This window comes from Podarcis erhardii, assembly GCF_964252035.2.
Source record: "Podarcis erhardii genome assembly, chromosome: 1".
Lineage (NCBI taxonomy): Eukaryota > Metazoa > Chordata > Lepidosauria > Squamata > Lacertidae > Podarcis > Podarcis erhardii.
In genome coordinates, this window is record NC_138497.1 from 112,873,066 (window position 1) to 112,898,225 (window position 25,160).

Genomic DNA, 25,160 nt, shown 5'->3' on the forward strand with positions numbered 1-25,160 from the left:
ATATGCCACTTGTGCTTTTTTTCTCTCTTTTTTTTTTGGACAGTAGGATTGCATAGCTGTCAACCTTCCATTTTTTTGCGGGAAATTCCCTTATTCCAGCGCCGTTTCCCGCTGCTATCCCGGATTGTTAGATATCCCGTAGACTATCCCCGGGACAGGTGAGGCTGCTGATCCCTTATTTTCAAATCTGAAAGTTGACAGCTATGAGTAGGAAACCCTAAGGAAGGTTAAACGCAGCAAAATTGCACGTTTAACACCAAAGTAGACTCCCTCCTTGAAAGTGTAGCCTTGCAGCCTGAACCCCTCGACATCATTTAGAACCATTTCCCCTCCGTTTGCGGTGTTGGGAAGATGATGCTTCCTTCTCCCGACCTGGGTCGGCCTGACCTTCCTGCAAGTTTACTTTTTTATTTTAAAAAAAGAACATTTAATAAAAAATAAAAAATACCAATATGTATGTATGTCAAATACAGCGTGCCCCTGCCAATGTGGGCGGCATGCGTTTGTCTACCACCCCTGAGCGCTCCTTGGATCGCAAAGCGGTGCGGCCGAAGTAAAAGGACGCGGCGCGCCAGCGCGAGAGGCGTCAAGAGGACTGGAAACTTGAATCCCAGGGCGTTTTGAGGAAAGCCTACGGCCGAGAGTGCAAGCAAACCAAAAAACTGGGGGCATCGTTTGGGTTGAGGTGCGGCGGCTGGACACACACACACACACACCCACCCCACTCTCCATTTGGTTGCCTCTTCCCTTCCTTCTCTATATCCCCAGAGAAGAGGGGCAGGCGCTGGAGCTCCGGCCTGGAGGCTGGAGGGGATTTGGGCGTGCGCGCCAAAAGGGGCGGCGAGTCGGACAGCTCTGATCTTCCTCCCATCTTCGTGTCCCCCCCCCCCTTTTCTGGAGAGGTCGAGAGAGGGCCCTGGCGCCCGAGGGCTCCCCTCCAGCCCGCTCTCCTCGGCAGACATCCTCGCTCGCTCGCTCGCTCGCGCCCCGTCCCGCCCTCGCCGCTCCAAGGCTTCCCCGCTTCCCTCCCCTCCTCCACTGACGCAGTCCGTGCTGCACCAGATCCTAACATGGCGGCGGCGAGGTGGTGAAGAGCGCGGCGGCGGCGGCGGCGGCGAAAGGAGACTCCGGGCCGAGCGGGCAAGCGCGGCGGCGGTGGCGGCGAGCGGGCGGGCGGGTGAGTGGCTTGAGCCGGGCTCTCCTCCGCCCGAGGGGCCGCGGCGGCGTCGCCGGCGAATATTTAAGGGCCTCGTGGTGAGGGGGAAAAGGGGAGCAATGGCGCGGGAGGCGAGAGGGCTCGGTCCTCTCTCTCCATTTGAATCTGCCTCGCGAGGGGCGGGCGGGCGGGCTCCCTCACGGCCGACTCCGCAGAGGGCTCGGCCGGCCCGAGTGTCGCCCCCTCAACAAGTCCCCGGGTGGGCCGTTGGGGAAGGCGGGGGGAAGAGGAGAGGTAGTTTCTTGAGGGAGAAGCGCGAGGCCTTGAATGTGGAGGGTCTTCCCGCGATTCAGTCTCCGGGAGACGCGGGCTGGGTTCGGGGGGGCAAACTTGGGAGGCCGCGCGGGAGGCGGTTTCGAGAACCGTTGCAAATAGTTATGAATGAAAGCGGGCGCTCACGTCCCTGTAATTAAAGGGGGGGCGGAAAGGAAGGTGGCCTGGCAGTTGGCTTTAAAAATCATACCTTAACTAGGGGCAAGAAGTCGCGGGATAAACGTGCACAGGAGCGGGGAGGGATAGGCGAGTAAACTCATGGCCCAAAGGAAACATTTTGCACACTCCGAAGTGTGATAAAAAGCTACGTGATATTGTTGGACCTGTACTGATTTCTCCCCGCCCCCGACCCCAAATGCAGTATGCAGGTTGATAGTAGACAGGCTCCAGTAGAAAGCACAAAGTTTAAAAACAAAAACAAAGAAAACACCACAGGCTATTTGACACTGTAGGGGGTCTTTTATTCGAGAACTGGATAACCTTGCTCCTCTCTGTTTGGAAAGAAATTATGTGCAGCGTGACATGTATGCAATGGTAAAATAAAGGAGCAGATTAATGTGCTTTGCTTTCTGAAACTGCATTCTGTAAGGCTTGCTTTCTCACCAAGTTCCTTTATCAGTGGAAGGAAGAAGTGCCCCCCCCCATCTGTGTTGGGACTGATGCATCTCAAGTCATTCAAAATGATCACAGCCAAGTTTACAGGTGCTCCCAAATTATTTAGGATGGTGAAAGCCACAGTAGACTGCATATGTGGTGAAGGGGCAGCAAAATGGCAAAGCCGCCCTGAGCCCGGCTTCGGCTGGGGAGGGTGGGATATAAATAAAAAATTATTATTATTATTAAATGAGTTTCAATGTACAGTGGTACCTCAGGTTACATACGCTTCAGGTTACATACTCCGCTAACCCAGAAATAGTGCTTCAGGTTAAGAACTTTGCTTCAGGTTGAGAACAGAAATCTTGCTCCGACGGCGCGGCAGCAGCAGGAGGCCCCATTAGCTAAAGTGGTGCTTCAGGTTAAGAACAGTTTCAGGTTAAGTACGGACCTCTGGAACCAATTAAGTACTTAACGCGAGGTACCACTGTAAGTGTAAAATCCTGCGCACCAAGGCAAAAGAAAGAAAGAAAAGGACTTACTTGAGATAAAAGTTGATGGATGGGATCTTAATTGGTTGTGACTGACTGCTATAAGAGATCTTGCGGTAGTGGTGGACGGCTCACTGTAACAGAGGAAGCAGTGAAAAAAGGTAGGCTGTTGGACATTATTAGGAAAGGGACTAAAAAATAAAATTCTGTTGCCATAGTGCAGGGGTTGGAAACCTAAGGCCCACGGGTCATTTAACCTGCCCATGAGCCGCCCCCGAACCAAGCTGCCCACTCGGCGAGTCCTGGCATGCTGCACTAAACCAGTGTGGCAGGGGGCTCGCTTCCACAGTGCCAAAAATGACGTCTGCACAGATGCCGGGAAACGTGGGCGCCCGGGCAATCCGGCCCACAAAGGGATCTCCGCTGGAGTGAGCCGGCCCATGCAAGGTAAACCTTGCCAGCCGCTGCCATAGTGCATATTCCAGCCATAACTGGCATACCATATGAAGTTCTGATTGCCCTGTCTCAAAAAGGATGCAATAGCACTGGAACAGATAAAAAAGAGCCATTAAAACCATCAAGGGGCAGCATATTCCAATGAGGAAAGGTGTATTTGGACTTTGTTTTTAAGGAACTAAGGGACTGTGATTATGTTTCAGTGTCATGCCTTAAAATATTTGGAAGTATTTTAATTGAAATAATTTTCAAGTGAAGCTATGCTTTTGTTTGAATAGAAAATTTAAGCCTCACTAAATGCATGTTATTTATCTCCCCCCAAGTAAATATTTCAGTTCAATTGTTTTTAGCTATTAGAAAAACCTTTCAGATATTTATATCACATGTAAAGTTATCATGACACACTTTTACAATTTTGTTTAATTGTCAACTAACCATGTTAAATTAAGTTTCTCTCAATTTATGGCAATGGAAAACTTTTCAGGAAATTTCTAGGAACATTGTCCAATTCAAAATTTTCTAGGAAAACCACATGTCTGCTTGTACAGCTTTGAGTATTATGTGCTGAAGACACTCTTCTCCCTTTTTATGCCATATTTCTTGGCTTTCCAGAGGCATCTAGCTGACCACTGTTAAAATCTAGATAGGCTCTCAGTCTGATCCAACAGAGTACTTCTTAAATATTGAAAAATAATGGCTAGCCTCAACAGTAGAAGACTTAAAAATCTCCAGTTAACCTAATGATAAAAGAACTTATGGAACTTGGCCATAACACAAAATTTGTGTCTTTAAAAATGCAGAAAACCGAGGAAAAAAATGCAGCATGTTGGGAGTTTATATCCTATACCTCCAACTCGGAGGTACAAAAAGAGATTTGGTTATTATGATATTTTTGTTTTTAAACAATTATACTGTAACTTATCGGTGATTTCCTGCTCTTGTGTTTGAGGAGCTATTTGTTTATTGTGTTACATTGACACACACACACACACACACACACACATAAAATGGTGACTGACCTGTGGGGAATCGATTGTTTACAAACTTTCCTATCCAAGCCATGTTTGCTAGGGAAAGAATCCCACTGATTGCACTGAATACACAATTAGCAACCTAACAACCCAGTCCTATGCATATTTACTTGGAAGGAAGTCCTACTGAGTTCAGTAGGATTTACTCCAATGTATATGCGCATAGGTTTGCTGCCTGAACTCAAAGCAAGGATATGTATTTTCCTCTGTTTAATATTGGTGGCTACAGTAAATCTTGATGCTGACACATACAGTTCTGATGTGCAGGGAACTTAAAAGTTAACCCTTGGAAAAGAAAACTTCCACATAGTTAGAGTGCAGGCCACACTTCTGTAAACACAGTAGTCTGCTAAACAGATCAGACCCTTCTGTGATGTAGATTTTGAATTAATCCTTTCCTTTCCCCATACTCTTTCCATGAGCTTATTGGCAGGTGTGGCACAACTGAAGTCCATGCTGTGAGATGGTGCGATTTATAATCCAAACTCCTCTCCCCAGCCCAACAGGATTTATGGAGTGGTGAGGCTTCTGCTAAATCAGAGCTTTCCATGTTGGTGACACACTTTTTAGACATGGGTCATTTTGCGACAGTAATTCAATTTTACTAGCAAACCAGAGGTTAAACAAACCCCTTTCCAGCCCCTGGAGGAGCACAGGGTTCGTTCACGTGACACATTGCAGCCAACACGCTAACATGTTGTGACACACACTTTGGAAAGCTCTGTACTAAATATACAGCCCGACAACTACAATGACCAGGGAACAAGGTGGGTTGGACAAGCAGATTTTTGGGCCAGATTAGAGCTGGTGCAGTGATTGGTCTCAGTGTGGGACTTTCCTCTAGTTGCTGTTTCAGGGCTTTCCACCTGCTGTCAGTGGCACAGCACACTTGGTGGACAAAGGGGGAGCTCTATGCCTCTGGTGGCCAGCAGGAGGCTGATGGAGGGGCACCTCTGCCCAGTCCAAACCTCCCCACCACCAAAACTCAGCACAGAGGGGCTTGGATTGTTCTACCTACACAGCTCTGCCTTGATACGGTTTTGCATTTCACCTCTAGGGAAAAGGTAGGAGTGCCACATGCTGCAACTCCTTGCTGCTGATCATCCTACAGGCCTCTCAGAGATGGAGTGTTAGTTCGAAAGACAAAACAGTTTGTTGAAGGAACATCTGCCTTGTGCTTTCAAATGGTTCTTATTTCTGCAAGAACATTCTTTCGTCTAAGTTCCTTCCATCTGTCACTCTTTGCAAAGTTGCTAGCAATGCATAGGTTAGTATTTCTGTATGGGGAACTCATAGTCATGACCGCTTTTCTTTATTGTGAAGAACATTGAGAACATCTGGAATCCCTTGCAGAACTTGACTTCTCAGCATGTTGGATCCATTTATGCAAACATGAATATGCAAACCTGAATAATAAATTACAGCTATTATGAGATTGGTGCGTTTGGTTTCCCACAGTGAACAATCAACTACCAAGGGGCATTAGTTTGTATTTGTTTCCTTATCTACCATGAAACATTGAGACAACAATCCCTAATAGCAAAGTCATACATCTTCCATATAATAGTCTCATAAAACAATAACTCACTGTATGAAAATCAGTCCATGGCTTTCAGTTTCAAAGGAGCAAACTTTCTAGCTCTCCTGGCTAAAGGATAAATTTTGAAAATGTAATATCTAATCATTTGACTCTAATCAATCCTTTGGTAATCAGAGAGGAAGAAAGATGAGTGTTCTACACACTTCTCTGTACTCCCCTCATTACCTTATACTGTCGCTTGTCTGCTCAGTACCACAGTTTACAAAATAGAAATTTCAATATGGCAGTTGGATTCAGTTGTGTATATCAAGTAAATTGTCTGAAAATGTCAGTTGCAAAATACAATATTTGTGTATTTCATGGAGAGGGCTCCTAGTTTCAAGGGTTTTAGAGAAATCTAAATTTGAACATGAATCCTTTAAAAAGCAACAACACTTGAGTAGTGTTTTCAGAGAATGCTTGTATCTTAAGGGTTTGCTGTTTATTATCTGCAAGAGATCATGTAGTTAACTGTAATTGTCTAGAAAATATTGTTAAAGAATGGTCACAGTTTTCCCTATGTCTTGGAGGAACTTGGAAGGTACTATGCTACTAGGGCTTAGTAAGACAGTGTAAGTGGTGATTTTTCTAATGCTAGTTGTATACACACCAAAGCAAAAAAAGGGGTTTGTAATTCTGAGATAAAGTGGAGAGCCTGCAAAATTGGCATTGTGCAACTGCCATGTGATCAGGCCTAGGAGGTGAGAGAAAGAGAAACAAGGCATGTAGATGGCATGAACCACTGCACTCTGGCAGTAATATACAGTGGTACCTCGGATTTAGAACTTAATTCGTTCTGGAGGTCTGTTCTTAACCTGAAATTGTTCTTAACCTGAAGAACCATTTTAGCTAATGGGGCCTCCCGCTGCTGATGGATTTCTGTTCTTATCCTGAAGCAAAGTTCTTAACCCGAAGTACTATTTCTGGGTTAGCAGAGTCTGTAACCTGAAGCGTCTGTAACCCGAGGTACCACTGTAATTCTTAAGAGACTGCCGCATTCCTTATTCTGGCAACCCTTGTATTATTTGTCCTGTGTATTAAATTTGTATACTGCCCTATAAGCGTAGTTCTCGGCAGTTCACAACATAAAATTACAATATAAGAAACAAAATACATAATAAAAATAAGAACAGAAACAAACCCAGAATCCCCCCTTCGACAACACATTTAAAAGGGCATTGGAGATCAATCAGCCAAAGGCCTGGTTAAAGAGGAATGTTTTCGCCTGGTGCCTATAGGTGTATAATGAAGGTGTCAGCTGAATGTTCCTGGGGAGAGCATTCCAGAAATGGGGAGCCACTCCAGAAAAGGCCCATACTTGTGTTGCCACCCTCTGGACCATCTCTGTCGTGCATTTTAGTAGTGGAAAGTGGCTGGTATACTCTTAGATGCTTCTAACAAGGTGTCAAGACCAAATTTTCTCCTAATTTCTGGTTTCCTTGCATTATAACTTTAAAGAGTAAAAATCTTCAGGAAGTGTGAATTGATGAATGGACTAATGAACAAATGTAAGAAGGGTAAATTTGTGTTCATGGTCTGTAGCTAGTTTGTATTTCAAATTCCCGTAATCTGCTTTTAAAAACCTAAATTTTCCTGTTTTGCATTTTCCAAAGGACATATAAGCATCAATGTTCAGCCAGTATCGAGTTACCTGTCCATGCTGGAAATTCCTTAGCTTCTGTGTTCTGCTGCCCTCAGATATTTTGGCAAATAATACCATGCCAAATAGAGCATGTCATGCCATATTTTGACATAAAAACAGTTAAAGGAGGGGCATGACACCTATTTTGGGCAGGTAATCTTTGGTCTTTTCATATTTAAGTGTCCTGAGAAACTGGGTTTGCAAACCAGGATGTGCTCTCTAACACCAGTTAAATGAGGGAGAAGCCTGTTGCTTGTTCCTGTTCCAGAAAAACGTATAATTTGTAGGACTAGAACCATTGACATCTGAACCAGCCCATAGTTTTATAGACCTTAATTTAAGTAAGGTCTACATGCTTAATACTTTTTAATAAGATGGCTGACATCATCATGATATGTTAGATTGTTTTATGTTCCATTATCAGTTTCCCTTTTGCATTATGCTTAAGTAGTAAATAACTTTCTGAACATTACTGTGAGTCTGCAGTATGAAGCCTACTCTGGACCCACCTCTGTAGGGATGGACCCTTCCAAATAGTATAGGCAAGCTAGGAAGTTTGGTAGGGTCTCAGTCTTTGTGGCCGGATTCTGAATCATAGATCCTAATGCCTTCTTCCTTCTGCACCTCCTTTGCTTTGCATACAGTGGTACCTCTGGTTACGTACTTAATTCATTCTGGAGGTCCGTTCTTAACCTGAAACTGTTCTTAACCTGAAGCACCACTTTAGCTAATGGAGCCTCCTGCTGCTGCGCCGCTGCCACGCAATTTATGTTCTCATCCTGAAGCAAAGTTCTTAACCCGAGGTACTATTTCTGGGTTAGCGGAGTCTGTAACCTGAAGCGTATGTAACCTGAAGTGTATGTAACCCGAGGTACCACTGTAATTTTATCAACTCTTGAGAGCTATGAATGCTCTATGAAGACCAAATTAGGGGAGATAACTGGCTATGAGGCTGGCCTGGCCAATGCATTTATTAGCATCTATCACTAGTTTAATAACTATAGTTAAAACTTCATAGTTGCTCCAGTGCTTTGAAGGTGCAGCTGTTCATATTGGGTGTAGACTCGGGTTGTACTGATAATGATGTGGGGTAGAAGTGTCAAATGTTATATTCTTTTAAAAACTATCCCCTATTTATGAAAGTGCATTGTTTCATAACAGTAATTAGTATGATAAAGGACAGCCAAATTGGGCATTTTCAATACTGCAATTTTTCAGATGTTGATACATATAATAAAGCACTTGTATCATGCTTTATTGAACCCCCCCCAACAAAATATTTCCAATAAACCGGAAAACATTGGGATATTTATACAGCATGTAAAACTTAAGATGGTTTACTAATATTTTCTGTTTACTAAATAAACATACAAACATAGTAACTCAGATCCCAGTCAGTTCAGGTTATTGGAAAATTTTAACGGAAAATCAAATTGCTAGAAACTGATGGCTACTCTCTCATCCTGTCTCCATCTATTAGAATATCTGCCATGCAGTGTTTCTGATTGCATTGGTGCTGGCTGGGTGGAGAGGGATATATTTCTGGAATAAGTAGCTAAGAATGACTTGGAGGAGACAAGGAGGCACCAAGTGTTTATTTGCTGCCCCATCCCTACTCTTTTCCTTCATCCTTCTACTTGTAATTTATCCCCAACATGGTATGAACTTTGGAGTTGAGAGCCACTTGGTTTCAGCTTGCCCTATGTTGTCATGTCTGCCATACTTAGTAGCCTACTATTCCAAAGTCCATATACTTGTGTTCATCACTGTCATTGTTTGCATAACTTTATCTCTACATGGAAAAGGGGGGGGGGGACTACTTTCTTCCCTATTTTTTATTGTTTGTTAGAGTTTCATATTTGAAGTTTTCATTTTAAAAGCTTTCAAATTTAATAGAACTCGCTTCTTTGTTAACAGTCTTCAAAATTTGAAGCCATGGGAGTGAAAAGCCAGAGACCTCGTTGCTTTTTTGACATCGCCATCAACAACACACCTGGTAAGAGTGATGCTTCTGGCCTAAACCTGATAACACACAGCTATGTCCAGTTGAAACAAGTGCGTCTTAAGCACAATGATATTACTTTATTGATGACTTATTCATTCATTCATTCGTTCTTTTTCTTTTAGCTGGCAGAGTTGTCTTTGAGCTGTTTTCAGATGTTTGCCCAAAGACATGTGAGAACTTTCGCTGCCTTTGTACAGGTTTGTATATTTCCTCACTTGAATAATTTGTTATGTAGCCCAAATTGAACTGTTCCTGGTTCCTCCAAATGGTATACCAAGAAAATCCTGGTAATAAAATATGAAATGAATGACTTTGATATTTGTCTCCTTGTGTACTGAAAATGAAGATACACAATTTTCTATATTTTGGTATAAATTCATATATGCAGAATTAATTAATCCATCATAGTTCTACAAATTTTGGCTGGCTTTCATAGCTAGCCCAAATTTATGAGCGCTACCGACTTGGCTCTTCCTTAATCATGCACTGAGCTTTGGAGGCACTGAAAAACGAGTGAAACTTCCCAGTGCTTTCTAAGTGCTTCTCAAGCTTAGTGCCAGGATAGGGAGAATTGCTGCCGCCTTCCAAGCCTAAAGAAGGGCAGGGGTTATATGTGTCACTCTTCACTTGCCATCCATGAACTTGAGTGTAAAGTAACACAGCTTGACATAGTACATTGATGAGGATGGTGAAGTCGGAATTGAAGACTGTTTTCTGCCTTTGGGGGTTTGAACTGCTGCATTCGACACACAAGTGGATCATACTCAAGGTACCACCGGTACCACCAGATACAGAAATGGACAGGGCTCCTATAGCTTCAGCAATTGCATAGAAGAGGGGATTTTGTCAGGTGTGGTTAATGCAAGGATGCAAAAAAGTACCTACCACAATTCCCCTCATTGCACAGTCATTAAAGCTTGTGAGGAGCAGGTGGAATTCCCGTTGCAAAAGCAGACATCCTTATGCTGACAGGACTATGACATAATGCTACTTTGGATGCAACCCATAGTATTTCTTTTCAGTGTCCTTATGATTTGAGTTAAATGTAGTAAATAAGGGGTTCCTTTCTGTTGGTACTATATTGCAACTTTTTTTTTCTTTTATAGGCTTCAACAAGTAGAATGTCCAAGTCAGATAGATCAAGAGCTGATTTCCAGTTGTACTTCTGTTGTACCTGAGGGGTTCTCCATTAAAAGCTAATGGGTTAACTTTCCTTCCCCCCCCCCTTACAGGTGAAAAAGGTACAGGAAAATCAACTCAGAAGCCATTACATTACAAGAGTTGTTTGTTTCACAGAGTTGTAAAAGATTTTATGATCCAAGGAGGTGACTTCAGTGAAGGTATGACATTGGCTAAATGATATCAAATAGTATTTGCCGAGTATACAAATGTGTATGAAGTTATTATTTGAATGGTCATGCTCTCTTCCTCCTGAATAAAGCACTTGATATTGCAGCTTCTCTGTCAGGATAGAATGCTCTGGTTTGCATGTCACTTAGCTTGTCACTTACCATGATTTAATGGTAAATGTTTCCCATCTCTCCTTGCTGGCACATGGCCTCTTACATGCCTCCCCAATGTTTTGTCCAGGCTGTGGTTTGTGTCTTTCAGACAAACCACAGTCTATATTCAGATGACACAGCAATACTTAGCATGACTCGTTTGATTTATGTGGATGTCATACAGAGGTTGGGTGTGGGGAGGAAGAAGCCACAAGAGGGCCACATTCACGAATAAATGATGTTTTTAAGATAAGCTGTGGTTCTCAGTGAGATGCACATGAGGCATCTGACAGGACTATTAAATGGAAATGTGTTTCAAGAATGCATTTTCGTAATTTCTTGAAGCCAAGTGCTTTTATAATGAACGTGACTAAAATAATAATGCCCATTCATTTTCTTAAAAACAACTAGTTTTACTAACAGAAATATAAAGAAAATGTAGAATAGCCTCATTCTGCTTCATGAAAGTCTATCTTAAGATTTGCGTAGCTCCATTAAAATTTAGGTTCCCTTTAGTAAGATTTTTTTCTGTGATAGCTTTAACTTTGAATTTATATGATACACAATTGTTATTTTTCTGATGGGCTCTGGAGCCAGTCACAGACCTACCCTATACCTGCGATGAATCTGTTTCAACTGTTCTTAATTCTGAATTTTACATGCTTATAACCCACCCTGGAACCTGATGGTTCTTGTAGGTCAGGTAGTTGATGTTGTTATTAAATTTAAAGGAAACTCGAGGCACTCTTGAAATGGGAGGAGATAGCATGCATCTATGCAATAGAGGTTTCCTGTCTCAGCTAGTAGGATATGCTGTAACCCTCTTTGACTGGCTCCAATGACTCATCAGTAAAGAATCCCTAATGGTAAGATCCCATTGTCCCGTTCTCATTTGTAATAACATTTTTCTTTTAATACAAGGAAATGGGAGAGGAGGAGAATCAATTTATGGTGGCTTTTTTGAAGGTAAGCATAGTCTTTTATCAGGTTAGCCTGCAACTCCCAGTCACAGTCATTGGTTTAAGAATATGTATATTAGGCAAATTGCATTTTTTGGCCCCAAAACTGCTGGCAAATTTATTTATTACAGGTCATAGAATGCCCTATCCTAGGGATTCAGAGTGCTGTTGTAGAATTTTCAGGAATTATAATTATTATTACAATTCCCTGTCTTACATCTCCTCTTCTACCCAAATAGATCTCTTTTTTTCTATTGAGGTGGTAGTTCTCTTATTAAGAAGCTTGATAACTCTGTATCTCATATTCATCTAACTTCTCTTCCCCTTTACCCACCCTTCACCATCTCATTGATGGTGACTAACCAAAACAACCCTCCATTCAATCTTACTTACACTTCATTATCCTAAGAGAGAAAATAGAACATCATCCCAGTCATCAGACTGATCTTTAAGATGACTGGACAGTCTGGCTGAGAGATTAATGCTAAGTAGCAGTTGGCCCAAGCAGGCTAGTGAATGGGGTCTTACACTTTGCCTTTGCAAGGTAGCCGTTTGTTGATGCTTACTGGTCAACCAGTTCAGTTTATGATTTAGAAAACTTGAATTGTGTGATGACAATTAAAATACTTGTATTTCAAGTTTTCATGACGATCAAGCTATTATGGTTCAGAGCTGTTATAAGCAAGTCTATTGCACAAGACTGCATTTGCACAAATAAGTAGAATTTCTGTTACGTTTAGTTTTAAATTTCAAAATTGCCCACCTTGTACATAGGTGTTTTTAAGTTTGTTTTTGTCTATTTATTACAAGCTTTCTTTCCCCACATTATTTCTGTCACTTTTTACACTTTTATAAATGACATGCAGTGAGCTCCTTTGCACAAAAACACACTGGTTTGCTTGTGCTAATTGGAATGAATTTAAAATACACTGGTCTTACTAAGCAGCTGTACTGAATATCAAGAGACAGGTTCACGTATATATTTATATCTTATATAATGGTCTTGACTTGACATATAGTTGGGTCTATATGTAAATAGTATTTACATTTTTGTGCATTAGACTGAGAATTATATAGTATACCTCTGTCTTTATTTTTATCTATTTGAATGCTGTTTGGCACTATAATGATACATTTGTGCAGTTTGACAATCCTAATTTGAAATTCTAAAGAAATGCCAATGCAAGGTCATACTTGGAATTTTGAAGTAATTGGAACGCTTTCTCTAGATGAAAGCTTTGCTGTAAAGCACAACAAAGAATTTCTCCTTTCAATGGCCAACAGAGGGAAAGATACAAATGGTTCACAGTTTTTTATGTAAGTATCATGCAGCTCCACTGTGTTTCTTCAGCACTGGGATGGTAGTCCTTACAGTTTACATTTTAGAGCTTGGAACAGGTGAAACAGCTAACTCCTTTTCCATTTAGAAAGCATGATTACTTTTAAAAGATATCAAAGTTAACTTGCTCTTAAATGTTTATTGGAGATAGCATATAGAAGATTATATGGGATAAGTTTGACTATTTAGCCCTGCCGTGTTTAGAATCAGGATTAATTTGGGAATAGTTATCACTATCTCCTAACATATGGGAACACCTGGTACTTTACCAATATAGAAGCTAAGAGGTATGGGCCTAATCATTGCCTGGATGGTAGATTATTGGCAGTCGGAATTCACTCTGCTGTGTGTTTTCTTGATGAAAAGCTGAACATGAGTTTATAGTCAAGACTTCTGTATGTAGCCAGTAGCCATTGCAGAATATAAGTAGGCTGTAAGTGGTAGTGTTTGTTTAGTATGAAATTTTTAAATCTGTCAGAGCAAGCTGTTTATGTTACACCAAGCCTTACTGAAGAGTAATAAAGGGCCAGTTCAGATGCTACTCTTAACACCAAGGTGCTGTATGTGGTTAAATAAGAAGCATGCTTGTGATTTGTATGTTCTATTCTCTGCCTATGTGTGGATAGTAGGTAGCATATCCCTGGTTTACTCATCAGTGTATGCCCATAGTGTGGAGGAAGGAAGGGTGAAGACTTGAGCCCTACACTCTCCTCATTTCAGGAGTGAAATAGTTTCTGCACAGAATTGCTCAGACAGCAGAAAGAGACAAGTCTTTGCAATGAAAATATTAAATATTTTTTTCTTCGATAAACTTCAATCAGAGTCAACCTTGGGTTTACCAGATTCAGTTAAATGGAGTTGTAGGTAGGGTGACATATTGGGGACTGTACCTTCAGAAATGTTATCTTTCTCTGCCCTCCTCTGCCTGCCTGCAGTTCCTTGTTTTTCCTTTTTGCCTTGTCACCCTTTTTCTGTGCCACCTTAGTTGGTCAGTTACTTGCTTTTAGAGGAATAGTTATAAACGTTGACTTATTAGTATAGTTCTTATAAACTAAGTTACCTTTTCTGAAATAAATGTATACTCAAAACATTCATTTGCTTGATCATAAATAAAATTTATGTATTAGGGGTATAATTTCAACAACGCACCAGGAGGATCATGCCTCTGAAGGTTGGCAGCATGTCCTCTCGGGGTCTTTTTTTTTTTTGGTGGGAGGAGGCTAAATTTTCAGCAAGGTGATGAACTTGTGTGTAAACTTTCACTTCTGACCACAAGTGAGGGCTCACATCACTGGATGTTTCTCCTTGCAAAATATTCCCTTCAAAAAGAAAACTAGATGATAGACAAAAGGGTTCTAGTTAGCTATTTTCCTGACATATAATTTTTTATGTGGGGGCATTTCTTTTTTATGCAGGAACATCTGGACATATTTTTGTTTAGTTTTGTTTTTTATTTCACAACATTTATATACTCCTCGTTTGTAATAAAACCTCAGTGTTCCCATCTCTGGTATCATACTACAGTGGTACCTTGGTTTACAACCTTAATCCATTCCGGAAGCCTGGTCTTAAACCAAAGCAGACTTAAACCAAGGCGTGCTTTCCCATAGAAAGTAATGGAAAATGGATTGATCCATTCCAGACGATGAAAAGCAACCCCTAAAACAAAAATTTCGCATGAATTTTACTATCTATCGAGATTATTGATCCATAAAATGAAAGGAATAATCAAGGTACTGTACTAAGAAATAAATAAAACAGTATTGTAGTTGATAAAAATGAAAATTTTTTTTTTTTTCTTACCTGCACTGATGATAGTCATTGTTTGGATGGGGGGCTTTCCGCACTCACTCACTCAATCATAAACGAAAAACAATCCACAGACACATAAATGAAAAAGCCAAACAAACAAAAACACAAAAAATAGCAAAAACAAAAGCACCAAATATCACCTCAGAACACTGCAATCAGAAACGGAAGGCTTTAATTACGTTGGGGGGGGGCTCAGATTAGCAGTGTAAGGGCAGAAGGGGGAGGAGAAAAGGCTTAATTATGATGGGAGAACTCAGATAAACAGCGAAAGGACAGACGCGGGAAGAAAAAGGGCTTAATTACGATGGGGGGGGACTCAGATGAGAGGCGTAAGGGCAGAAGCAGGAGGGGAAAGGCTTAAATTACGATCGGGGGGGGGCTCAGATGAATGGCGAAAGGGAAAACACAGGAGGGGAAAAGGCTTAAATTACGATCGGGGGGGGGGGGGGGGCTCAGATGAATGGCGAAAGGGAAAACACAGGAGCGGAAAAGGCTTAAATTACGATCGGAGGAGGGACTCAGATTGAACGGCGAAAGGGAAGATGCGGAAGGAAAAAAGGCGGAGGCCCAATCCAGGTGGCGGTGGTGAGGCCTAGCCCCGCAGCGCGGCACCGCTTAGGGAGGCAGGAGGCCCGATCCGGGCAGCACAGGTGGCACATACGAAGGCCTCCTGCAGCCAGGGCCCGTTGTATACCAAAAAAACAAAAAACCCCGCAACCTGGAGTACTCATTTCCAGGTTGTAACTGGTCGTAATCCAAAATGGTCATATACTAGGCTGTTTGTAAACCAAGGTACCATTGTAGTGAGAATTGGCCGAAACATGAGGTGAGGGGGATTAAATACTGTAACCCGCATACATTTGTAACAATTCTTCAAATTTAAGATACTATTAAAGTTTGCAACTTCGTAATGCATTGATATTTGAACTACAGTTTAATGCCTCCTGAATCTGTTTATATCTTCTCATTTATGGCTTAATACAACAAGTTTATATCCGTAATACTAATACTATATTTTGTCATTCTTTCCCTTGATGTAATCAAAAGAACAACCAAACCTACCCCTCATCTTGATGGGTAAGTGCCCTTGTATCTTACTTGCATTTGGAAAAGTTAATTGGATAGCTACTTAAAAATTTCAGTGTGACATAGATATTAGTCAGCTTTTAAAATTAAGCTTTAATCATTTAGGCTTCATGTTGTGTTTGGACAAGTAATCTCGGGTCAAGATGTTGTAAGAGAAATAGAAAACCAGAAAACAGATGCATCTAGTAAACCTTATGCTGAAGTACGAATACTAAGTTGTGGCGAACTAATCCAAAAATCCAAAGGTAAGAGTGAAATGTTTTTAAAGGTTGTCTCTTTTATTAAAATGTTTTTAAAGGTTGTCTCTTTTCTAGTTTTGTAAGAGGTGTGTCAGATCTAACTCAGAAGATTGGTAACTGGGAATCTCGGTTCTGTAAATTGTTGTCATTGAAGTAGTAGTAACGAAGAGTATATTAAATAAATACCGTATTTTTTGCCCTATAGGACGCACTTTTCCCCCTCCAAAAATGAGGGGGAAATGTGTGTGCGTCCTATGGGACGAATGCAGGCTTTCGCTGAAGCCTGGAGACTGAGAGGGGTCGGTGCACACCAACACCTTTCACTCTCCAAGCTTCAGGAAGCTATCCGCAAGCCTTAGGAGCCTGCGGGAGTTCCCGCCCGGCTCCCTAGGCTTGCAGACAGCAGTCTGTTCTGGGGTCAGGGGAAGCTCGGGCTTCCCAGCCCCGCACCTGGGGGGGGGGAATATTTTTTCTTCATTTCCCCCCCCAAAAAACCCTAGGTGCGCCCTATGGGCCGGTGCGCCCTATAGGGCGAAAAATACGGTAACAAGTGAAGCTTGAAGCAAAATGTTGCAGTCGGCCTCCGTGCCCAAAGATGCATGTTGTTCATCAGAGCTGCATATAACAAGTTATGCCCTCTTTCACAATGCTTAGGTTGTTAAAAGCTAAAGGAGGTGAAACACCCCCCCCCCCGCCGCCGCCGCCTTTTCCAAGCATTTGGAATTCTGCGGCTCCTGGAGATCACTGAACACGTTGGGAGCTTTTTTCTTTGCTTTTTATTTCAATTTGCTAACTATATATTTCTGAACACCTACAGTGCCCCTTCTGTATATAGAAGCTACTAATATCTGTGTGCAGCTCTGGTTTGCTTCAGAACTGATAGGCACCTATTTTGCTGTTGGAGGGAGCAAATGGGACCTGCAACAAAATTTGTCTCCCCATGAAGGAAAAAATGCCTTCCCAGGGAATTATAGCTCTGATTTCCTCTTGAGAGTTAGAGGGTTTTCTTAGGAGATCTTCCTTGTTGTCTTCTTCCTTCCTCCATGCCTCTCACTTGGCTCTCACTTCTCCATCATTGGCTTTTCACCACTTGTTCTCTTGCCCAGCTCCATTACAGATTAGAATTTTGGTTTTCTATGGCCAACTCTCTTCCATCCCTGCCTGCAGAGACTGATGTGTATCAGGAAATATGAGCCTTGAAATCACCTATCCAAACAACGGGATGGTTATTTATGCCTTCCTTATATATGTGTTCTTCCTCAGTCGTCTCTTGCTCCAATTCCTCTATCTTCCTCCTTCCCCTACTTCCCACTCTTAGCAAGTCACTTCGGACGCTTTCAGGCTGATAGACGACATTTTGAAGCCTTCAGCCTGCTTCTTTCAATATATCCAGCCAATTCTATTCTCTTTCCCCCTGCTTTTCCAACCATGAGTATGCTTAGCCCTCATTTGTTTACTCAGCATAATTAGAGGAGTTCCTCCAAGCATTCAGATACCTCCCTCTTTTTCTGCTGTGATAATTGTTTCATTGTGAGCTGAGTGAGTTCCTGCTCCTAACCCAGCTTCCATGCTTTAGTGGGCCTCTTGCTTGGTGACCCCAGGGAAGACCAAGAACAAAGACCAAAAAACCTTACCTGAATAAAGTTGGGGGGAGTCTTCTCACTGTGCCACCTGCGAGTGTAGCTCATTCTGTAACAACATGGGATAGTCCCTTCTTTATAATGGTACCCCAGCTGCGGCATTCCCTCCTGCTGGATGTACGGGTGGCCACAACATTAATGGAATTCTAACCCACAGTGAAAACATACCTGTTCTCCTAAGCTTTTGAAGGTTTTGTTTGGTAACTGCTTGTCTATTGCTTTAATTTAAAGCCAAGAAAGAAGAGAAGAAAAGACGAAAGTCATCATCCTCATCCAGTGATTCTGAAAGTTCAAGTGATTCAAAATCTTCTTCTGATTCATCATCTGATTCTGAAAGTGCTTCTGGGGAAAAAACAAAGAAGAAGAAAAAGAAGCACAAAAAAAATTCCAAGAAACATAAGAAAGAGAAGAAGAAGAAAAAGAAGAGCAAGAAGAGGTACATGCAGGCAGGCTGCGGGGAGAGATTTACTTTTGAGACTTGAACAAACAACAACACCTACCTTCCTGTGCTACAGTTAGATGAAAATGGCTCAGAAGAATCAGTAGTGCATTCTTCCATGTCATTTTCATGTGTTACAAAAATAATATAGTTCTTTGTTAATCTCCAACATGCTCTCCATCAAAATAAAAATTATTGCATATCTATACAGGTGAAGTTTAGAATGAAATCTGAAATATTTAGTTTAATGGGTTTTTGAATTTTTTTTACAGTGGAACGAATCTGCCCAACATTAGCTCACCCCATACAATGTTTGTTGACACAACATTGGATCACAAACAACAGGCAACCAGGCTGTTTTATTTTGTTCGTTTACTCTTGTGAAGGACTTAACTTTTTATTGTTTATATAGTCCTGTCAAAAATACTTACACTTTTATCCAGCACATCCTTTAGAAAGCTCAGAGCCTATCTTGCCTACAGTTTCATGTGCTCTCTAATCCAGGCACTAATATCATGTTCCCTTAGCTTTATCATTGCTACAGAATTAAGTATTTCCAGGCAACAATAATCTTTTCCCTCTGTAAGCAGTTTTTTCCCCTTTGGCGGTGGGGTATTTTTTCTGTCTGGCATGCCAGATTCTTATCTCTGCACCATGTTTTTAATAATAATAATTTATTACTTATACCCCGCCCATCTGGCTGGGTTTTCCCAGCCACTCTGGGTGGCTTCCAATAAAATATTAAAAATACAGTAAAACAAGCCTTTAGCCTGCTTCTTTCAATATAGATGGTGTTGTGCTATGAAGCCCTGATTCAAAGAGCAGCATGAGGCTGTTTGAAAGCCCTTTTGCAAACAACCCCACACTGCTATTTATACCTCCGATTTTTGGCGATTTAAAGCAGGGCAGGACTGTTTACAAAAGGGCTTGTAGGGAGGAACTGGTGAAGAGAGAGTCTTGCTGGCTGCAGGGGTATGCTCTGGGAGCACAGAGAACATGTTTGCAAAGCAGATCCCTGCAGGATTGAATCCTACCCATCACCTGACAAAATCTATTCATGTCAGCTGATGGATAGGTGGACATAGTTTGGGGAAGCTAGCTTTATGGGCCAACCTCCTGGGGGGCCAGGCTTGGCCTGCAGGCCAGATGTTCCCTACCCCTGCTGTAGTTACTAGCTTAGGTTCAACCATGCAGGCATGGCTAGATGGGTGAGGTGCTGCCACAGAGTCAGCCTCATGACAGTGACATTTCCTTTTCTTTGTTTTACTACAGGTATTTGGGGAAGGGATTTAGCTTAAAGAAGGGATATGTTTTCATTATAAACCTGGTGCAAAAAGATTTTTGCCTTTGAAGTCTCAACTTTATTTTATATTGGCAGAACACATAATATTAAATGCATTTGTTTCATCTTCAACAATAGTTTCTTAAAAATAGTGCATTTGAAGTTCCTGTTTTGGCATATGCGAATTTCAAAAGAAACATTTGTAACATTTAAAACAGATGCATATAACTTTTGTTCTCTTATCAATGAAGCTCAGCCAGTGAAAGTGAAACAGAAAATCCTGAATCACAGCCACTTTCCACAGTCCGTCCTGAAGAGATTCCTCCTGTACCAGAAAACAGATTCCTTATGAGAAAAAGTCCTCCTAAAGTGGATGAAAAGGAAAAAGAGACCAAGAGCAGAGAGAAGGAAAGGGAGAGGTAAAGTTGTATTTGATCATAACTGCAGACTTACGAGTAACCCCAAGCTGCGGTCCATGTGAATTACCTTGATGTTGACTTTGGTTATTTACTATGCGCTGGCACTTTTACACATGCTTAACTGCAATGGGATCTATTAAATGATTTTGCAAGAAAAAAAGACAGTAATCTTCCCAGGCCTACCGCCAATGATTTCAGTGAGATTTCCTTAGGATGGAGGTGTTTTGAAATCAATTTTTGGTAAGGTTGTCCTATATCATGCAAGCAGACTTCCTGTTCCTCTCCCCACCTCCAACCCTCTAAAGCAAATTTGGGTGGTGCAGGAAGAGTAATCTGTTACACCGTGTCTCTTCAATTGGTAGATGATCACAGTTGGCTTTTACCCACTGTCTTCTTAATCCTCACAGTTGTGCCTTTGAATCTTTTGCCATGAAGTGAGTATTTAGCAGACTGTTTGTGGAAATGTACAGTTTGATAGAGCTTCAGGAATACATAATAATAGAAGAAATTAATAATAATAATAATAATAATTATTATTATTATTATTAATAATAATAATAATAATTTATTATTTATACCTCGCCCATCTAGCTGGGTTTCCCCAGCCACTCTGGGCGGCTTCCAACCGAATATTAAAAACAATACAGCATCAGACATTAAAAACTTCCCTAAACAGGGCCTCCTTCAGTTGTCTTTTAAAAGTAAAATAGTTGTTTATTGCCTTGACATCTGCTGGAAGGGCGTTCCACAGGGCAGGCGCCACTACCAAGAAGGCCCTCTGCCTGGTTCCCTGTAACCTCACTTCTCGCAGTGAGGGGAATGCCAGAAGGCCCTCGGCGCTGGACCTCAGTGTCCGGGCTAGATGATGGGGGTGGAGACGCTCCTTCAGGTATACAGGACTCAGGCCGTTTAGGGCTTTAAAGGTCAGCACCAACACTTTGAATTGGGCTCGGAAACGTACTGGGAGCCAATGAAGATCTTTCAGGACCGGTGTTATGGGGTCTCAGCAGCCACTCCCAGTCACCAGTCTAGCTGCCACATTCTGGAATAATTGCAGTTTCTGAGTCACCTTCAAAGGTAACCCCACGTAGAGCGCATTGCAGTAGTCCAAACAGCAGATAACTAGAGCATGTACTAGAATCATCTTTAGAACCATCCCAGAACTACAGTGAAGTCTTTTTCCTCCTTTCTAGTAACCCATCAAACTGTCAATCAACATATCAGAGAAGGCTGTTAGTGACTAGATCTGGACGAAAAATTAAAGGAAGAGGACCACGGGTATGTCCTTTCTTGTGATTTATTCTGTGCATTTTGACAGCTTTTACTCTGTAATACAGAGATCTTGTTCCATAACAGCATTTAAGAGTAATTGTTCCTTTTTTATGGATACACTGAAGAGGTTTTGGAGAGAAGGATTTTGGGGATGAATGGCAGAGCTGTGTAGGGTATCTATCACTACGTCTCCCACAAACACTAGATTCCACCAACCCTGAATGCTGCTACTCGTTATTTAATGAAAGAGCGAGTTTTTGCAAGCTTTTGTTTTGAATTCCAGTAAGCTGCCCACCAGCTCAACAGCATTTTAAGACAAGCAGTTCTTAGACACATAGAGCACAGTGTCTTTTGTCAGTTTTGACTTAAATATATTACTTAATGGTTTCTCTGCTTTCTTTTATCTGAAAGAATTACTCTTGCATTCCTTGCTCCTCTCTATGCAGTATTCATTTTCTGAGGTTATTTGCACCTATGTGGGTAACAGGAGATCTGTTCCACTGGTATAGCGTAGGCTATTCTTGTAAGCACAGGCCTAAATTTGCTCCTGGCCTGTCTTAACATTTAAAATTTCATAACTCTTATTGTTGGGATTGAATGATAGGAGCCTGATGTAGCCAAAATTACGCAATTCTCAGAGTGACTGTTTTGCTTTTAAACTTAAACTTTTCTTTTCCTTTTGGTAAAGTAATGTGTTTTTAGCATACTGGTGCACATTTTTTATCTTAACTTTTTCTGTTTTCAAAGCGCTACCGAACACCTTCAAGATCCAGGTCACGAGATCGTTTTAGGCGCAGTGAGACTCCACCACACTGGAGACAAGAAATGCAAAGAGCTCAAAGAATGAGAATATCAAGCGGAGAAAGATGGATAAAGGGAGATAAGTAAGAAGTAGTCATAGAATTTGCATTACTTTTTGACTCTTACATACATCTTTTCCAGTTTCAGTGTGTATACAATAGAGCATATACTAAGTACAAGCAGCTCCCTATTTATTCAGGGGTTGTGTTCCAAGGCATGTGAGTGGGACATGCATAAGCCCGCCCATTCTGCCCCACCCCCTTTTGTTGCTGAAAACGGTACGCATGTCAGCAGACGTGCATGTCTTGAACATGCACAAATTACAATAAGTTACTTTTTTGCCTTGAATTTCCTTCAGTTTTTAGCTAGCAGAGATATGTGCAACAACTATAAAGAATAATTGTGATTTTTTTTGGATCTGCAGATTCAGCTTCAGTCACTGATTTGGCATTTCCTCCTTTGACTTTTCTAATTCTCACCTTTTCATAACAAAATGCAGAAATATATATATATGGTATGTTTTCCCCAGGGGTGAAGTTAATGAGAACAAGAAGGATGCTGCAAATCAGAAAAGCCCAGGAAGAGGAAAAGAAAGGAAAGCATCTGACCACAGGCAAATTTCTGAGAGCCCAAATAGGAGAGAAGGAAAAGAAAAGAAATCAAAAGACCACAAATCTAGTAGTAAAGACAGAGAGACAAGGAGGGATTTTGAGAAGGAGGACAAAGACAAGCATAACAAAAGCAAAGCCAAAAAAAGGGCTCGATCCAAAAGTCAGAGCAAAAGCAAAGAGGTGTCAAAAAGTAAGGAGAGGGACTCAAAACTCAGCAAACATGAAGAAAAGAAAGTAAGATCAGGAAGCAAAGAGAGGGACTATGAGAAAGAGAAAGAGAAAGACAAAGAGAAATCCAATGATTTTCGAGGAAGAGAAAGGAGCAGAAGTAAAGAGAAAAATAAAAGGGGAGGGTCTAAAACTAATGGTCAGAATCATACTAAAAGTAAAGATACGGAAAAGCATACAAAGTCAAAGAGCAGAGAACGTGAACCATCTAAAAGCAAACACAGCTCAAATAGTAAGACCAGAGAGCGAAGCAAAAGTGGAGACAGAGGGAAAAGAGCCAGGTCCCGAAGTAAAGAACGAGACCGCAGCAGAAGTAAAGATTATTCAAAACACAAAGATAGAGAAGTAAAAAGAAGGGGAAGATCAAGAAGTAGAGACAGAAAAGGCACACCAGAAAGATCTAAAGGCAAAGAAAACAAAAGGAGGAAGGAGTCACAGAGCTCTGAGAGGGAGAAAAGTCGAAGTAAAGATCGGCATAGGAATCAAGAGCATAGAAGTTCTCACAAAAAAGATGATGCTGAAAAAAGAAGGCGTTCTAAAAGCCGTGACAGTAGTAGCTCAGAGACCAATAAGAGCAAAAAATCCAGTAGAGATCAGGATAGAAGTCCTGATTCAAAGAAAAGACGAAGCAGCAAGGACAGGGAATCGAAAAGATCATCTTCACGCAGGAGTAAGGAAAAGGAAAAAGACAGGTCCCGGTCCTCAAAAGAAAAAGAGGTCAACCAAAAATCTAAGAATCAGGAGCGAGATCGTGCCCGTGGTAAAGATAAAAAATCTGATCATGAATCGAGTGCTGGGACTGATGAAGACAGACATGGATAATTTGATGAACTTGATGTTTCCATTCTGCCTCCAGGTTCTAGAGACATGTTGGGGAACATTTTTTTTTTTTTAATGTGGACTTCTGTTTGGTCTTTTGATAATCCACAGCCTGGATCATTTGTACTGCTAAAGTTTTAATAAACTTGAAATGGAAAAACAAGTTTTATGTGTAATATGGTGTGCTGTGTTTTAATATTTCAGAGTTTATGTATCCTGCTTCTGTGTTATCAGAAGGAAACATTGTATTGCATTTACATTTTAATTTAGATGACTCACTACAAAGAAACTGGTTGGGCTGAAAATAAATTAAATTTATTTTAACCAGTAGAAATCTGCCTACTCATGTCTCAGAGAATTGCTGTTACGTTCATGTTAATAAATAATAATATGTTAACATTGCAGGACTACAATAAGGAGACAGCTAGTATATAATAGAGATGTGGAAGGAGGAAGGATATTCTCCAATTTGAAGTGAAGGTATCGGTTTGCCCAAAATGCTATACTGCTGTGTTGCCATTAAGGAAAAACAAATAAACCATAAATCCCTTTGGTCTTTGGAACAACCATTTATTATGGATGAAATATTTTCAGCAGAAGCAGTTCTTTCAGAAATGGTAATCTTTATTTGCTTCTGGGTAACCTCCGTTTTATTTTTGATTCAGGCTTCCCTGTAGCAGTGCATTTTGTATGCTGTGTTACTGTATTATGTCTCTTGTAGAAGATTGAATTCTGCATGCTTTGTCTAAAGGGGAAAACATTCTTCTAGATAGAAAGTCAGAGTGCAACTGTATTTATAAGTAGGATTCCCAGTTTTCTAACTCTCCAGTAGCCATTTTGTCCTGTTAATGATAGTTTGTTGGGACCCAGCATTTGTTCTGGACGTTGTGTAGAATACATCCTCAGTAGCTTGGATGTGTAAGTTTAAAACGTGCACCGTATGTCTTAACTTTTCTTCTGCCTGAAGAAATGAAAATGATGAAGGGGAAGCGGTCCTTTTTCTATAGCTTGTGCTGCAACTGCTGTTTCTGCTTCCATTTTTCTAGCAGATGTTGAAAAGTGCAGCAAAGAGTAGAGAAGAAGGTAGCAAGGGATGCAGTAATCAGATTCAGGCATCTGTCAGAGAAACCTAGGTCTACAATGATTCATGAAAGATTTAAGACTGGGTCTCCACTCAGACTTGGGATAGGACCATCAGCTTGTCATCTACTTGAGAAATGAAGGGTACATGGTAATACATACACAGCACACATGCATAACATCACCATTAAAAACAAGCAAAGAACAAATGCACATCCAATGTAATGAAGTTGTGAGTGTAAGGGATTAAATTTTGTTCGTCATTTATTCGCAGTACATTTATACTGGGCAATCACTTCAGTTATTTTAAGTTTAAACACCATGCAAGCTATTAGACTATGTAAG

The 25,160-nt window shown here is 41.2% G+C and overlaps 1 protein-coding gene across 1 annotated transcript; it reads left to right on the forward strand.

Annotated features, from left to right (window-relative positions):
* The first annotated feature begins 5,166 nt into the window (after positions 1 to 5,166).
* On the forward strand, positions 5,167 to 23,898 carry PPIG (peptidylprolyl isomerase G). The gene is made up of 13 exons (XM_081873261.1): positions 5,167 to 5,328; positions 9,200 to 9,278; positions 9,410 to 9,484; positions 10,520 to 10,627; positions 11,711 to 11,755; positions 12,978 to 13,065; positions 15,947 to 15,976; positions 16,091 to 16,230; positions 18,096 to 18,300; positions 19,837 to 20,004; positions 21,198 to 21,282; positions 22,024 to 22,160; positions 22,607 to 23,898. Exons 2-13 carry the CDS (start codon positions 9,218 to 9,220, stop codon positions 23,736 to 23,738), a joined length of 2,274 nt encoding a protein of 757 aa, XP_081729387.1. The 5' UTR covers positions 5,167 to 5,328; positions 9,200 to 9,217; the 3' UTR covers positions 23,739 to 23,898.
* Positions 23,899 to 25,160: the final 1,262 nt, after the last annotated feature.